At 48.0% G+C, this 17486-nt stretch overlaps 1 protein-coding gene across 1 annotated transcript; it reads right to left on the bottom strand.

The window, feature by feature from the left end:
- Positions 1-2096: 2096 nt before the first annotated feature.
- On the bottom strand, positions 2097-4241 carry LOC146181214 (uncharacterized). Its single transcript, XM_084576294.1, has one exon. The coding sequence runs from the start codon at positions 4239-4241 to the stop codon at positions 2994-2996; it is 1248 nt and encodes a 415-aa protein (XP_084432420.1). The 3' UTR covers positions 2097-2993.
- Between the last annotated feature and the right edge of the window lie 13245 nt (positions 4242-17486).

Raw genomic sequence — 17486 nt, 5'->3', positions numbered from 1 at the left:
GAAACCTGCATTTCTTTTACTCTCTTCAAGACATCTCTGCCCGGACCTCCACTGTATAAGGTTCTGTACAAGGGTTGTGGCAAAACAATGTCACATAAATCGCGATACAGCTTTTTTCGTTTTACAGTGGACAAATATTCATTAGAAAAACGCACTGAAAGAAATCTTACACTAGCGACGACCTCCCTGTAATAACCAAAAATCCCACCCGTAGCTTCTTCGGTGGAGACAACAAACTCCGGCAGTAGGCGCCGTAGCCTAACTTGGCAGACGGTGCGTAAGAAAGGGTCCGAAGCATCCCGAAAAAACAAAAACCGGTTGACCACCTGCCGTAAAAACAGATGGCCGAGTCCCAAACCGCCGTCTTCTACCCGACGGAACAAATTCGTCCTGCTGCAGCGTTCCCATTTACCTGCCCAAACAAAAACGGCGAAAATCCTGTGTAACTTCTGTACGTTTACGCGCGAACAACTCAAAACTTGCATTGCGAACCAAAGTTTGCTGATAAAAAAAAGGTTGCATACAGTAGCTCTGGCGAAAATCGACATGTTGGCGCCTTTCCACTTCTCGGCTCTCTCCCGTAGTTCGGTCATTTGCCCTTTCCAATAATGCTCGCTTTCGCGGTAGGCATCCAGCTCGACGCCCAAGTACTTGGTCGGTATGTCTGTCCACGTAACATTGGCAAAGCGATCTGGTTTCGACGGCCACTGTCCATGCCAGAGCCCAAGGCACTTGGCCCAGTTCACCCCGCTACCGGTAACTTGAGAGAACTCGCAGATACATTTGACAGCCTCGGTGATACTCTCCTGGTCAACCGTAAAAATAACGATGTCGTCTGCATACGCGAGCAGCTTCACTTCGGCTGCTTGTAACCTAAACGCACTAATGTTGACATTATTCATAAGTTTCATGCACAATGTTTCAATATAAATGCAAAACAAAAGAGGGCTGAGGGGATAGCCCTGTCGCACCGAACGCTGCAGTCGAATGGGGGCTCCCAGACTCTTATTAATAATCACTCTCGTCGTGCAGTTACGGTACGCCAGGGCCACACCCTTACATATAACTGAACCAACATTCACATGTTCTAAAAGGGAAAACAAAATTTCGTGATCGACGCAGTCGAATGCTTTTTCGAGGTCGATCTGAAGCATGGCGACCCGACCATCTCAGTCATCACAACACTCAAGGACACTTCGCGCCTTTTGAATGTTGGTCACTATTGACCTCCCTTTTATCCCACTCGTTTGGTGTGGTCCTACTATATCCTTAATAACCGTTTGCAACCTTCGGGCCAAAACCTTCATAAAAATTTTATATTCAACGTTTGTAAGTGCTATGGGTCTGTAAGATGTTACCAGGCGTAATTTGTCTATTTCATCAGTTTTAGGAATGAGTACGGTGTGGGATGACCCATATGACGGAGGCAGGGCATTTACTGTGTAGGCATCGTTATAAATTGCGTTCAAAATAGGTGTGATTTCGTACTTAAATTCTTTGTAAAAACCTGCGCTGAACCCATCCGGTCCCGGCGATTTACCGGCATTTAAACTGTCAATAGCGTGCTCCACTTCTGTTTCAGTTATCTTTAGTTCTAATCTCTCTTTCACTTCATCGTCCAGACGCGGTATCGTCGCCAGAAACTTATTCTTAAAAGTGATAGCGTCTACCGTGTGGGATGCGAAGAGGGTTTGGTAATGGGCGTTGAACGCTGCTTTGATGTGGTCGTTGTCCGCCGCCAAGATACCGCCCCAATATATTTGGTCGATGTGGTTCCGTTGAGCGTTTGCTTTTTCGAATCCTAGCGCTCGTTTTGATGGCGCCTCCCCTCCAGCTGTGTCTTCTGCCCTTGCCCTCACTAACGCACCTCGATAAAGATCTTCGTCTATCAATTCTAGTTTTTGCTTTGTTTTCCGTATATCTTCAATCCATTTCCCCGGCGCTCGAGCTTCCTGTTTAAGCAACGTACGGAGCAGTGTCCTTAACTCCGTCTCTTTCTGTTTTTCCTCAAACCGTATACAGGTTGCCCTCTCTATTGCTTTAATTTTTATAGTTTCTTTACACAGCTCCCACTGTTGCCAAAGGTGCATATTTTTACTTGGGTTTAGTTTTTCAGTTTCTTCTTTTACTATGCGGGTAAAATGTTCATCCTGCAAGAGTTTATTATTGAATTTCCACATTTCCCACGAAAAAGAATTCCCTCTCTTTACCCATCCAAAAGAACATTTAACTAAACAATGGTCTGAAAACGATACCGGCTCTACTTCATAACTATTGCATTCAGGTAAGATGTCGAGGGATGCATAAATGCGGTCCAGCCTTGCATGGCTCGAACCCTGGAAGTGCGTGAGCTTTACGGTGCGGGCTCCCTCGAGACACTCTGCCACATCCTCGAGGTTACACTCCTCAACAATTCGCGATAGCACTTCAGTGCTTGCGTCTCGGTATGGCCGCCGGCTTGTCTTGTCTCGCGCACTAAGGACGCAATTAAAATCACCTAGGACGATCAGTTGTCTATCGGTGCAGAGCCGCTGCTGGATGCCTTGGAAAAACTGCGCCCTTTCATCTGCTACATTAGGCGCGTAGAGACAGACAATCCGCCAATCCGTGCTATTCAGCGAAAAATCTAGAAGTGCACACCGGCCCGACTCACAAGAAAAATGACCAAGCACTTCAAGCCCCGGCAACTTCTTCACAAAAAGAACACAGCCAGCCGATGTGCCTACAGCGTGGCTAACCACAGCAAAAAACCTAGGCGTGAAACGTTGCACCATGCTCTCGGTCTCTTCCTCACCGTCAACTTTCGTCTCCTGCACAGCTAATACATCAATATCATGCTCCGTTAAAAGTCGGTACACCTGGCCTTGTTTTCTCTTTCCTGCCAGACCTCTAACATTTAGCGTGGCGACCTTCAACGGTGATGCAGGAGCCATTTTTTAAATAAGAACAAGAGACCGAAAGCACGGTGCTTACCTCTCGCGCCTAGCACAAGGCTAGACGCCTCCGTCGCTGCTGGCGCCGTCCTCCTCGAGCTTCTGGCCGTGCTCGAGAGGCGCCGTGTCGCCGGCCCGCCTCTCGCTCGCAAGGTTTGGGCGAAGCTTCAACGTGGGCCTCCTTGTTTGAGGCGCCTTTGCTGGTGGTTCCTCGGAAGTGGGCATTGCCTCCTTGTCGTCGCCGGTGCTGGTGTCGGCATGTGGGCGTTTCCCGGAGGAAGCGGCCGTGGTCGTCCGACCACCGCAGTTGTGCCGGTGAACCTCGCTCACTTCCTTTGCTTCTGCGTCCTTGGGAGCCGGCAGGCTCTCCGCGTCCGCTGAGGTCTCCTCGCTTGGCTGTGGCAAATTCACCGTAGCTGGCGCGAGCTCTGGTTTATCGGCAAGGGGGGCGTCGCCACTCGAAGTCACCGAGGTGCCCTGCGACATGGGAACCTTGTCCAGCACGTCGGCACCCTTTGCTGCTTCCTCAGCCTCGGCGACGTCCATCAGCTCCCTGTTGTCGTCCTTCGCACCGAGCCCGGTAGCTGACGCGTAGGTGCGGACGCAGTCCTCGTCCGCGTGTCCATAGCGCCTGCACTTGGAGCACCTGGGCACCTTGCAATCACGGCGAACGTGGCCTGCGCCGTGACACCGCAGGCACTGCATCGGCCGCCCGGGAACCACCACGAGAGCCAACTCGCCGGCGACGCGAAGCTGGTGGGGCAGGTCGTCCACCTTCATACCTGGCTTCAACTTGAGCACCACTGTTCTCGTGGTGGATCCCTTTTCCTTCATTCCAACGACGCGCCAACGCTCGCGCGTCACCTCGGTCACGTTTCCGAACGCCGCGAAAGCAGTCCGGATGTCCTCGTCTTGGACACCGTGTAGCATCCAGTGCAGGCGTAGCTTCACCTGCTGGTCTTCAGGGTCGAATATGAGGCAGCGGCTTCCCTTGACTTCCAGCTCCTTTAAGGCGGCCAGCTTCTTCGCGGCTTCCGTGCTGTTCATGGTTACCGCCCACACATGGTTGATTTGGTACGCCCCCAACGCCACGACGTCGGGGAGTGCACCGACGTTAGCGAGGGCATCCCTGAAGTCCTCGACCCTGTAGGGCCTCATACGCACGTCGCCGTGCAAAAACATCGTGTTTAACACAACACGTCCGGTGGGCAGGGTAGGCAAAACGATCTCGTAGTCCTTGTCTTCTTCGGCGCTAAACCTGTTTCCGCGGCCGGCAACGGCCGCTATCGCCGCTCCGACGGAGCTCATGATTCTGCGACCGTTCGCTATCGCGAGCCACGAGTTCGATGCTTGAAAGTGGTACAAAAGCGCTTATAGTGAATGCGGTGTTGCCTTAGAAAAGTGCCGTAGAACGTTATACTGCGGTGTATATCGGTAATTATGAGCATATTACTTACAAAAGTCGCAGTTACACGAGTAGCGAAGTACGTTTCCGCTACATTTCTTCTGCGCTCTACGCACATGCAGAGCCATCTTGCGGCAAACACAGAAGAACCCCTCCTCGCAATGTGCGGCGCTGCCCCGACACGTGGCGCGCCACTCGCCCCTGACGTTTCGCCGTGCACCCTCACGGGTTGTAGAATCAAGCGTCTATCCTTTCTTTAGATCACTATCTTTGCTCACCCGCTTATCCCTTTCGGGCCGCGCGGGTACCGGTGCGAGGATGCCCCAATACTCTTGCGTTTAATAAGTTTTCTCGCTCTCTCCCCTTTCAACATGCAGTGTGCGTCACTCGAACAGTGGTGTTTAGGCGACGCGGCTCCTCTTTCCGCTCACAGCGCGATTGCTAGGTGCAGCGTCTGATGCCTGACGCCTCTGAAGTGATCGCCGCGCCGTAGCGCTTCTGCTGGGAAAGCGTCCCCTGCGATGTGTGCCGAGCTGCTTCCGAGGAATCATGCTTCTGCGTGGTGCTCCCAAGCGAGATAGAGGACGATCCCATCAAGGCGTCAGCCCCATGATCGCGTCCGCCTTCATGGCGCGTCGCTGCCCGGCTTTCTCCCTCCGAGACACCGAGTTCTTTGGTTCGTTCCGCTTGCTCAGGCGCACGTTTTGTTGCCGCGCCGAACGCTGCGTTGCTCGGCGCTCACCGCGTAATTCGCGAGTGCAAAGTCCGACGCGGGGCGCCTCATCAGTGATTGCTGCGCCGTAGCGCATTGTCTTACACTCCTTGGCAGGTCGACGGGTGTTGTATTGCAGGGCCTTGCGCGCTCGCTCTTGAGACGCGTGTGATGGAAGCGGCGCCGTCTACCAGTGCCGGTAGCGCTGGGCGGTGCGAACGAGGTGCAATAACGCTATCCCGTTCCACTCTTGAAGGCGAAGCTTAAGCGTCCTCCAAATTTTCTTTTCCTTCTTCCTACAGTCACAAAAACAACAACAGGTGTTCATAATGTCATGGGCGCGTCGTGGTGTTCAAGTCCAGAGCTAAATTGGATTACAACTGTGTGCACTGTGACGGACAAAATTTTACTAACAAATTAATTATGTAATCTGATGGCACTCTTTGGTGGAAGTATTTCAGATTTTAATATTCATCTCGTATATGTCAGCAGGTTTTCCAAAGTTAAGTTTAGTGGTCAATAATAATAAAACGCTTGTCCTAGCTGTGCATTGTCTCCTTAGGCGGAACGCGGTCTTGGGCTCATGTGGCGCCGGCAGATCACATCAGGAGATGTGACACAACAGATTACACAAAATATGATCGGTAGAGGTTGTAATGCCTACTAATCACTGCAATGACCCATATGTCTAATGAAAACCTGTGACGACTGAAATTGTTCCCAAAGTTACGTTTAGTGATCAATAACAACACACGGACTCTGGTTGCTGTGAATCTTCTCCCTTTGAATCCTCAAATAATTTCAATATTAAGGATAACGCGGTCCTAAGGCCCGTTCACACTTGCGACTAGCAGCGGTCGCGCGACAGTTTTGGTCGAGAAGCGACAGTCGCAAATGGTCGCATCGGTTGAAAAGAGAGTGCCGCGGGCCGATCGGGCACTGCTCGAATTTTCAGTCGCGCGACTACTAGTCGCAAACCATTTCACCAATCAGCGAGGCCCCGGAGTACTCGATCGAGCACCTTCTGAATGCAATTAAAGAATACCCCTACCTTTTCTACAAACGGCACCCGGAATTCAAAGGCAGGGAGACAGGATATGGCCTGGGAGGAGATTGGAAAGATATTCGGACTATCCGGTATATACCATGAACTTTTGAGAAATGAGTTTTTAACGCAGGTGCAACGTTTTATATTGACACCACGGTGATTGACATCGTCTATTTGTCGTCGGCGTTCTCCTGGAAACACGAGACCGCGGCATGCGTACCGGCTTGCCTGAAAAAGCTGAAGTGTCTGGCAGGCGGCAGCTACCGACGTTCACTGTCATCGCCCAGCAGCTCTCCTACTCCCAACGCGTTCGGAACGAGAACAGAACGAGAAGGCGACTGTCGCAAGTGCGAACATCGGTAGTGGCGAGCTCCTCTCCTCTGGTCGCGCGACTGGTGGTCGCGCGTCCTCATCTAGTACCAAGTGTGAACAGACCTTTAGGCTGATGTGGCGCCGGCAGAAAGTGACTGCCGATCACATCATCAGGAAATGTTACTGTATGAAGACAGAATTAACAAAATATGATTGACAGAGGTTATAATGGCTACTAATCACTGTAAGGACCCATATGTCAAATGACAACTTGTAACAACTGAAATTGATTAGAAATGATTAATATTCTTAGTAATGGCAAATATGTCTAAAGATGACTTCTAATGAATACTGCAAATGACTGAAAATGCTTAGATTGACTAAAATGACTTGTGATGAACGATATTTGTAACGACGACTTGCACCGACAACTGTTTAGAAATCATTAAAAATGCTTGTTTTTTGCTAGGATGCGCAATAATGTCAGTGGCGGCTGTCTCCATGGCAACCGTGTCAGCATGATGCTTGATAATGGCCCGACTTGTCAGACTTTGCCGAATAACTTAGTCAAATCGCCGCAGGCAAAAAGATAATAAAGGAAGAAAGACTGACATCTGTCGATAAAAAACTAAAACGGTTAGCATACCTTGAAGAGAATGTTTCAGCCTGCACTAAACAAATCGCTAGCCTGCAAACAATTAAGGTTAGACGATCTAGAGAATCAGTCTGGAAGATGGAACCTCATTGTGTACAGCATACGGGAAGACAAGGAAAAATTACGAATCTCTGGAACGCGCAATGAATGAAAGGTCATTAAGCATACCTTGCAACTAGAGGAAGTGTCTATTGAACGTACGCTAGGAAAGCCAATGGCAAACAAAACTAGACCACTAATGTTTAAGCTGTTAGACTTCCGAGAGAAAACTAAAGTTTTACATAACTGTAGCAAACTCAAACACCGTACCTACGCCATCAACGAGGACCTTTTACCGCGTGTTCAAAGCATTAAAAAGAAGTTGTGGGAATATGAAAAACCAAGAAAGGTATCATAGGTATCCGATGATAAGGTATCATTTGTGTACGAAAAACTAAAGATTATTAGTTGTCTTTATTTTTGGGACGAGGAAACAATGATGTGTCACCCGTAACGTTAAATTCAAACGGCACAAAAAACCAGGACATCGGTGCACGGACCCTCCGTCCACGCCGTACACAACGTCCAAAATACGTTTCGCTAATGTTATTGCTCGAAGCGTTATTGGTAAACTCAGTCCCCTCGAATCAATATTATTAGCTTAAGAACCGGCATTTAAAGGCATAACAGAAAGACATCAAATATTTTGAAATTACCCCCCAAACTACATCATTGTTCGCAAAAATCGATCAACTTGAGGCGAAGGCGTTGCTTTACTGGTAAAAAAGAAATCCCTTTTATTACACTGCCTGAGGTCGAGGGAGTTGGAGTAGTTTTTTGAAACCTTTGCCTTACTAATAGCACTTTCACTGTGGGATGCATTTACTGTAGTCCTTCTTCTGATTTTAATGTGCTACAATCATCGCACGTGTATATGAAGCAGCATGTAAAGCGAAACAAGGTGTAACTATTAGGTGATTTAAATCTACCCGATATCAACTGGCACACACTACACCACAGCTCACCTAGCGCAGATATTCTGTTTGACATCATGCTCTCTTTTAATCTACCCCATATAGTAACTGAACCTACTCGAGTACAAGGATCCAGCTCTAACATTTTAGATCTAGTATTTCTAAGATATCATTTTCCCAGTCATAAAGCTTATACCGAAGTGGGATCCGGCCTGTCAGACCACCAACTATAGTACTGTGTGCGGTACCATATCACGATATATTACGCGGTACCTTCACAATCAACAAAAACATACAAAGACTACAGCAGAGCTGACGATACAAGCATCATTGATACACTGTCTCCGGAACTGTCGTCATTCAATGAACTCTCATAAGATGCGAACACAGACATAGAAATTTTATGGAAGCTGTTCAAATCAGTTGTGTCACATTGCATCGCTAACTACGTTCCCTTGAAGACTAATAAAACGCATAAACACAGCCCCTGGATAACTGGAACCCTTATTCACGCAAAACGAAAAGTTCGCCGACTCAGAAGAAACCAAAATAGCCATCTGTCACAACGCGCAGTACAAAAATTACCTTTCGCCATTGACGACTTGAAATAAAAAATTAAGAGGGCCAAATCATTCTAATTTACGAAAGCACTTCCCAATTTCCTGAAGAATGGTCCCCAAAAATTCTGGCGTTAGTTAAACTCTAAAGCACGAGGTGAAAGACAAGCATCTACCGAAGATAACAAAAAACACTGCGATTGCTCTGAACAGCCACTTTTGCTCCATTTTTACAAGTGATAATTGAAAACTGCCCAGAATGAACTCTAGCACAGGTATGAAGATGGAACCTATAATTATAACAGAAACTGGAGTATTAAATCTTTTACTAAATTTTGACACTAAGAAAGGACCAGGGGTAGATAACATTCCTAACATATTCCTGCATCGATATGCCGAGTTGATGGCTAAATTTCTTGTTCTACTCTTTAAGAAATCCTTATCCACTTGCACCCTTCCCAGAGAATGGAAATCAGCAAAACAAACCCCAGTACACAAATCGGCAAATAAATCTGATCCCTCGAATTTCAGACCAATATCATTAACCAGCACAGTATGCAAGCTGCTAGAACATATCGTAAAACACGTAAATGCCTTCCTAGAAGTAAATGATATTTTAATACCCTGTCAACACCGTTTTCGTAAGGGCATTTTCACTATTCAGGTAATTGAATTCACACATGATATATGCTTGAACATTGATAACCAGAAGCAAATAGACCTCATATTTCTAGACTTTATTAATATAAAAAAGAACTGAACAAGGGTAAATAGGGTACGCCTCAGGTCGCAGATGAGCCAACGTTTGACAAGTGGACTTGTCTTGGTCTGTGGCATTTGACCGCGTATCACACACAAAACTTTTGGTAAAACTTCAGCTAACGTTGGGAACTGGTCCTGTTCTAGATTGGATAAAAATTTATCTTAGTAAGCGCACACAATTTGTTAAAATTAACAACAAGAAATCCGCTTTAGCTACTGTTTCATCAGGAGTACGCCAAGGAATTGTCTTAGCCCCAGTATTGCTCTTAATTTTTATAAATGAGTTACCAGCTTACGCTTCAAATAATATTAAACTTTTTGCTGATGATTGCGTTCTTTATCAGGAAATAAACGCCATTGATGATCATCTAACTTTAAACAACGCCATAACATCAGTTTATCATTGGTGCCAAGGCTTGGCAGATTAATATTATTTTAAATAAGTCTGTTCGTTTATCTATAACAAGGAACATACATCAGCATTTCAGTACACCCTTAACAACATTCCCTTTGGTTCTGTTCATGAGCATAAGTATCTAGATGTGACAATAACTTATGACTACCAGTGGAACTCTCATGTTAAAACCATCACGTCAACCGCCCTAGAACAGCTATTCTTTATTGAGAGGCGTCTTAAACTAGCACCACCTGAAACAAAGTTATTTGCATATAAAACACTTACAAGACCAGTACTGGAGTACGCTAATACCATTTGGTACCCGCTTACTAAACAGCTGTTGTTGTTTTTGTGGCTGTAGGAAGAAATAAAAGAAAATGCTCGAGCCTGCTACTGGCCCTGTAGCTGAGCCACCTCCGCTGCCTCGTGCGGACAGAAGAAAAAAATAGAGAAGAAAGAAAAAGAAGAGGGACAGAAAGACGCTCGCCGCAACAATAGCCGTCGTCCACCACCGAAACAGTGGCGGGTGCAATGACGGCCTACAACAGATAAAAATTGGTAGCAGGCTAGCCCCCCCCCCCCCCCCCCCCCGCAAGCTGCGCTGACCTACCTGTCCCTGCCCCGTCATGACCAGGATCAGCCACCCTTCACTCCTCTACTAAGCAGCTGTTGCTGTTGTTGTGGCTGTAGGAAGAAAGAAAAGAAAATGTACGGGCCTGCTACTGGCTTTGTAGCTGAGCCTCCTCCGCTGCTCAGCCGCGCCGTAAAAGAAGAGAGGAAGGTGGGAGTGAAAGTACGATGACAGCGTACCTTAAAGATCCCCAGTTGGTTAAAATTACTCAGACAGAAGCGAAAGTAGAGAAGAAATAAAAGGAAGAGGGAGAGAAAGGCGCGCGCCGCAACAACAGCCGTCGTCCACCACCGAAGCGGTGGCGGGTGCAATGACGGCCTACAACAGATAAAAATTTGCTGGCAGTACAAAGAAAGGCACTAAGATTTATATATAATAAACACTTCATCACAGGCTCACCAACAGAATTACTCAAACATGCAGAACTTCTAACCTTGGAAAACAGAGCCTATCTTGCAAGACATAAAATCCTATACCAGGAGGGAGGAGGAGGAGAAAAGGAGGGCGAAAGATAGAGATGTTAACCAAAAAGAATGAATTCCGGTTTGCTACACTGCACTGGGGAAGGGGAATGGCGGATTAAAGGGGGAGGGTAGAAAAGGAGAGGAGTTGAGAACTCACAGTAATACACAGTCCAATAAAGCTGCTTATTACAAATTACATGCCGATGTCCTCGAACAGATCACCTTATTATAACCTTACGCATATATTAGGCGAATTTTCATTTCATACTGATTTTTTCAAATACTCATTTTTTCCAAGGGCAACACGACAATGGAACCATCTACACACGCGCATTACTAACAGCACGTCCTTAGCTGAGTTTAGTTCCCTTTTTGCAGACGAACTATACCCATTGCAGTAATAATTGTTTTCTTTATTTTATGCTTCCTTGTTCTTTTGTTATTTTTACTTACCTTTTAGTGCCCGATTTAAGTTGCGAGTTCATTATAGTCGATTTCTGTTTTTTCAGTATTTTGAACTTTGACTGTGCCTTGGCCATTAATTAGAACTAGTACTGATCCTCTCGCTGACACTGCGACTGAATGTTGTCTTGTCATAAGCCTTTTGTCCTAGTTATCATCCGTAATCATGTAATTAATATATGTGATATACCCTTTTTGCTTCGATTGTTGTAAGATGCATGTAACACTCTACACCATGTATTATTATTTATGCTTTTAGGCTTTAGTGTACATATTCTCACAGCCCTTCCTGTTACAATCCTTGATGGGGTTCACAGTATCAAATAAAAAAAAAGTGTTTAGCACGTGCCCGGTGTGGCTGAGTCGGTTAAGGCGCTCGAACTCCGAACTCCTATCAGCTGATTGACAGGCTGAGCGTGCCCGGCTGTGCCTCTGCGAAAGTGCCCCACTTCGAGCCCCCTCCCCACCTACCCCCCCCCCCCCCACGGTGGCGCAGTGGTTAGGGCGCTCGACTACTGTTCCCATGGACGCGGGATCGAATCCCGGCCTGGGCAGCCGATTTTCGATGGAGGCGGAAAGCAAAGCGCCCGCGTGCTTTGCGATGTCAGTGCACGGTAAAGAACTCCAAGTGGTCGAAATGTCCGGAGTCTTTCACAACGGCCTCTCACATACCCTGAGTCTCTTTGGGACATTGAACCCAACAAACCAAACCAAAACCAATTCGTGATATTCTACTGGATACAGTGGGATTCCACTTGTGAATCATCCTCAGGACGTCATCAGAAAACTGAAACCCCTTCTTCGCCGGGAATCGAACCTCTAACCCTCGGATCACCAGCCGAGCGGTTTAAGCACTGCGCCTAGCCAGGTATACGATAGCACATCATGACTCTACCGTGATGATGATAGCGCGATTACGCGGGTGACAGGTACTACTACGCTTTTGCTTTCCTGTTAACCAAATATAGAACACCAGTTAACTTTGGTGCGTTCAGCGGAATGCTGGTTGTATTCGACAAGGGGCGCGCGATGTACTGTGTGCGGCTGCAACGCTCAGGCTTCTGCATTTCTCCACTACAGAATCTGCAGTGCTCTAAAAATTTTCGTATATCCTGCTTCCTCTGAAAATTTTATATTTCCACCTTGTGTATTGCGCCAACCAAAATTATACCTTCACAAGCTTGATGAGGTCCGACGGCAATATTTGATGTGCGTAAATGTAAAATTTAAAGCTACCCTGTATATGTTGAGTTTTCTGAAATTGAGTTCAGTGTCTAGGATATTAACTATCGTCGTCAGACGCTGAACGCTATCCAAGCTTAATTTCATTTGATGGTTGCCGCCTCGAGTCTAAACCGCGACGACCTGCTCCGCACGGCCGTCAACAGGTGGCGTCTGTGGGTGGTGAGCCGATGTGCCTCCCGAGGTCCGCACTTCGAGTGACGCCGGCGATGGGGCGTGACCAATGCCCAAACTGCGGCCGCACGGAAACCATGAGGCACGCGATCCTTGAATGCCCAGTCGCGCTGGTCATATGGCGCTTGGTGAGAAGGATGTGGCCCTGGCGCCAGGCCACCATGCGGATATTTTCAGCGGCTAGTAGTCGCCAGTGTATATTGGGTGCTGTGGAAGAGGCGTTGCCTTGCTGAAGTCCGTAGACAACCAGCCGGGGCCATGTACCCAGCGCTGCAGCGACTGCGTCTTCTATTGTGGAAGTATCTCTCTGATCGACTGGACAGATATGGAGAGGGGCTCTTTTTGCAGCGCCGGCACACCCATTTCTTCGTCGTTCGGGACGGCAGGCTTGTTATGCTAGCTTTGCTAAACTAACCCCCCCCCCCCCTCCCCTCTCCCTGTTACGTACCTCAAATCACGAGGAAGTGTATTGCCATATAAGATTTAATCATCTGTCATTAATGGCGATTTCCATTGGTCGATCGGAGCTGGGCGCCCGAGCCGACCTAAAGCTCTACAGAGCGAATCAGCCTTGATCGACCAGCGGAACGTGTAGAGCGCGCGGCGGAAGTAAAGCTCCGCCGGTTTCCAAAGTTGTAGCCGCATCCCAGCGCCAAAATGTTTGCGGTTGATAAATCGCCAGGAGTGCTGCCCTCAACAACTTGCTTTCTCATTTTTTAACGCTGCAGACGTTTTTCGATAGACGCACTTCGACATACTCGCGCAAAAAACGGTGATGCCCAGTGTTCTTTGCCGATATCGCTGAAACGGTCAAAAACCGCCAAAAGAATCCGCATCAGCGACTAGGACTTCCGGCGAGATCCGACTTCGGTAGGCGGATCGAGCTAGAGCGTCCCGAGCTGCCTCAAACGACCAGCGGAATACACGCAACCTATGTTGGTCGACCAGTGAAATTCGAAATCGTCGTCCCGGAGCAAGAAAACGTGCTCCGTAGCGACCAGTGGAAATCGCCATATGTTTCTCATAGTTATTCCTTTTGAGCTTGTGTTCTGTGATGTTGCTAGTATCGCATCTTTCGTTGCCCTCCCATGTATGTACTACAGTGCGTGTGTGTGTATATATACAAGTACCTATGTGTGTGGAAGACAACAAATTCCCTCTATCCCTGTACTATGCTAGTTACGAACTGCAAATTTGTGCCATGTTGCGCCTGCGGTAATTGAGAATATAGGTAGGTAGGTAGGGATCTTTGGGATATTCTCGGGAGGAGGGGGGATACCGGACACGGTTTATGCCGGCCTTAATTCGCGGCGGCATTCTTGGTGTCCGGGGGGAAGGGGAGATGGGATGTTGATCCATACCATGTAGTCTGTATATAGGTTTGTTCCTGTTTCCCTTTCTTTCTCTTTGTGTCCTGATTGGTATTATTTTAGACTGGTGTGCTTACGTATACTTCCTCTATGAGCCGTGGAAAGATAGTTAAAAAAATCCTTTCATTCATTCATAAAGCTTTATTCGTGAGGATGACCTGCGGTCTAGAAAACAAATTAGCTGGGGTGTAGCTTTAGTTAAACCCGGTAGGTTGCGTAAGAAAAGCCGACGTACCTTCTCTTTCTGATCTTCTTCTTCTTAATCGCCTTGTGACGTCATGACCTGTCGTGACGGTACATCGCGCGCCCCTTGTCGAACACAACCAGCATTTCATTGAGCGCATTACTCTTTACCGGCATTTAGCCAAAAGAAATTCTCCCGGCGTGGGTGTGGCCCTCAGTCCAGGACCCCAGTGGCCTTTGCCGTCTTGCGCGCTCTGTCGATCAGTCGCTCTGTCCATCAGGCGTCGAGCAGGACAGCGCAGCCTTCCACTGCTTCGGTGTTGGTGTGGTGTTTATTGGTGCTACGTGTGTTTTTTGACACGCCCTTGTAACATGGTAGAGTATAGGGGGTTCCCCGCATAGTGGGCATTTATTCTCGTATATTTTGGGATGAATTTTAGTGAGTAGACTCAGGTATGGGTACGCATTAGTCTGTAGCTGTCTCCAGGCAACCTACGTCTCTCTGTTAAGGCCTTTGTGGGGAGGTAGATAGATCCTCCTTACTGCTCTTTGATGTTCATGGATGGCTCCATAGCGTCTAGTGACTGCGTCCTGTTCCCAGTCGTGCGCCCCCCGGTTGGCGTATGCTCGGGCATTGGCGTCGGCACGTTGGTTACCTTTGACAGTCTCATGGCCTGGTGTCCACGTTATGAAGCATCTCGAAAAGGCGATTTTTCTTGCTTTGAGTATGTGGATGGTCACAGTGGATATGCGTCCGCTGCTATACCTTCTGCATGCTTTTTGCGAGTCCGTAATTATTTGTTAGTAGCCTTCTCACCCTGTTGGGTGATAGCGATTGCCGCCTCCTCAGCCTCGAGAATATTGTTGCTCTTGATCGAGGCGCAGTTGATTTCCCTAAGCTGGTGATCAACCGCACTGGCTACCGTTCCGTATTGTTCCTTGTATGTGGTCGCGTCGACGTACAATATGTTTTTTCCCTGCGAAACTTATTTCGCGTTCCTCCAATCTTAGCTCTCTTCTGGCCTTGTGTATTTTCGGATGCATGTTTTTCGAAATCGGGTTGACCTTAATGATCTCTCTTATCTCCTTAGGTATGCTGTTTATTTCTGTGCAAGCATCTCTCATGCCCAGGGTATTCAGCGTGTTCCTTCTAGTTTGCGTCTGCATGAGTCTAATTTTCTGCGCGAGAAGGTGGGCCTCAATTTGCACTGTGTTGTTTATGCCCTGTTTAGAGAATTTTTGCCATCGAGGTGTTGGCCGAGGCGAAAGGAAGTATCGTCCGTGCACTGCGCGATGTCTGTGCATGTTAAAGATTTACTCCGGAGCCTTCCAATACGGCACTCCTTTCTATCTTTCCGCTTTCACTTCCTCCTTGATCCCTTCCCTTACAGCGGGGTCAGGTGTACACAGAACAAGAGTGGCAGATACTGCGCCTTTCCGTCCCTCTGAATCAATTATTATGATTAATATTATGATTATTTATATAATTGTTAGACTACTCTGTGGCCCGCCACTACGGTTCCTATATCTCCCTCCCCGCTTTCACCACCACCTTCCTTCCATACCTTATGGCACGGTTCAGGCGTCCACAGACACAAGTGTGACAGATACTGCGCCTTTCCCTTCCAGTGAACATCATCGCTCCTATCGTGTGGCGTTCCTTGGCCCGTGTTCAAGTGTGGGATTGCTGGTGATAGGAACACTACTGTAGGAGGACACATCTCGCGTAATCTAGCGCGCAGATCCAACAAGTCTCGCGCACGGATTTCGTTCCATGCAATACGGCCGCGCGGCAGATGTCTAGTCGGAACACCTGGCGACTTTTACGCGCCCTAATTGACCCAAAACAAATAGGCACGGAAACACAAAAACACCTCCAAAGAGCAATACACAGCTTTCAGGGCAACGTAACTCAGATGGCGCACGAGCTCTGAGACTAGTACTTTTGCGCCACCTAGGACCTCCACGGGCCGGCGTACTGTTATGCAGGCTATAGAACGTTGAGCTGGATCAACCGTTCTAGCTCTATGACCAGAGGGCGGCCCTGGCGAAAATGAAAAGTGGCACTGCTCTAAGTCGTGACAAAATTACCGTCCAATGTTTAGCCAACCTCCCCGACCTGGTGTATGTATCTGTATTAGATTACATGAACTCAATATGGCTTGGGGAAGTGCCACTCCCTATCTAATGGAGGACCGCCCTGGTCACCTTCATTCCTAAATCTGGCAAGGCTATCAACACGGACAACCTTCTTCCCATCAATCTGACTTCCTGCGTGGGCAAACTGATGGAGACGATGGTGCGCGACAGGTTGTACGAATTCATGGAATCCCAACACATTTTTGGGGACATCATGTTCGGGTTTCGCCCACACAGATCTGAACAAAATGTCTTGCTACAATTCAATCGGGCTGTCCTCGACGCCGTCGAATACCTCCATAATGACAAAGTTGTACTCGTTTTGGATTTTCAGGGTGCATTCGACAACGTTACCGACGAAATTATTCTCACCCACCTCGCTCAAATTAACTGCGGTAAAAACGCCTTTCAATACATTCGGCAATTTTTGACCGACAGACAATCTTACATTCGAATCCAGGATGAGGAGCATGGACCTTTGATTTCGGAACCAGGGGTATACCTCAGGGCGCGGTGCTCTCTCCTCTGTTATTCAATCTGGCTATGATGCACCTGCCGGTCCAGCTCGGTGTTATCGTCGGTGTGAAGCATGCACGGTAGGCCGATGACATCACCCTGTGGGCCGCGGAGGGCTCCCTCGGAGATATTGAGGCCAACCTGTATCAGGCGGCGACCATAGTGTACCGGTATGCCCGTCGCGGCGGCCTCCAATGCTCCCCGCAAAAGTCTAAATTTGTGCACATACGCTCATCACCAAACTGCATAGCCAAAATTGCATTGTCTCTTGAGACAGGCTCCAATCCCTGAATATGTCGAAGTCCGGGTACTGGGGCCATCATACATCAACACAGACGGTCAGAAATGACATTGACGAAACTGCGTAAGGTGGGGGAACAGGTGGTCCGCATGTTCCGCCGGTTTTCTAATAAGCGCGGGGCGGACGAGGCAAGGACGCCTTGCGACTGGCGCATGCATTAGTAACCATTTGAATTCTATATTCGATTCCGTACCCCCACTTGCGGAAGCAAGACGAGGATGCACTCGAAGTCTCCCCCCCCCTCCCCCCCATTCTCCGCAAAATTATTGA

This window comes from Amblyomma maculatum, chromosome 8 (genome assembly GCF_055883805.1).
Source record: "Amblyomma maculatum isolate TAMU_Amacu chromosome 8, ASM5588380v1, whole genome shotgun sequence".
NCBI classification, from domain to species: Eukaryota; Metazoa; Arthropoda; class Arachnida; order Ixodida; family Ixodidae; genus Amblyomma; species Amblyomma maculatum.
Note: the sequence above shows the minus strand (reverse complement) of the source record. Positions and strands in the feature narration are given on the sequence as shown.

What these genes read in the sequence shown, in the direction of transcription:
- LOC146181214 (XM_084576294.1), bottom strand. Translation starts at nt 4,241, where the DNA reads ATGAGCTCCGTCGGAGCGGCGATAGCGGCCGTTGCCGGCCGCGGAAAC.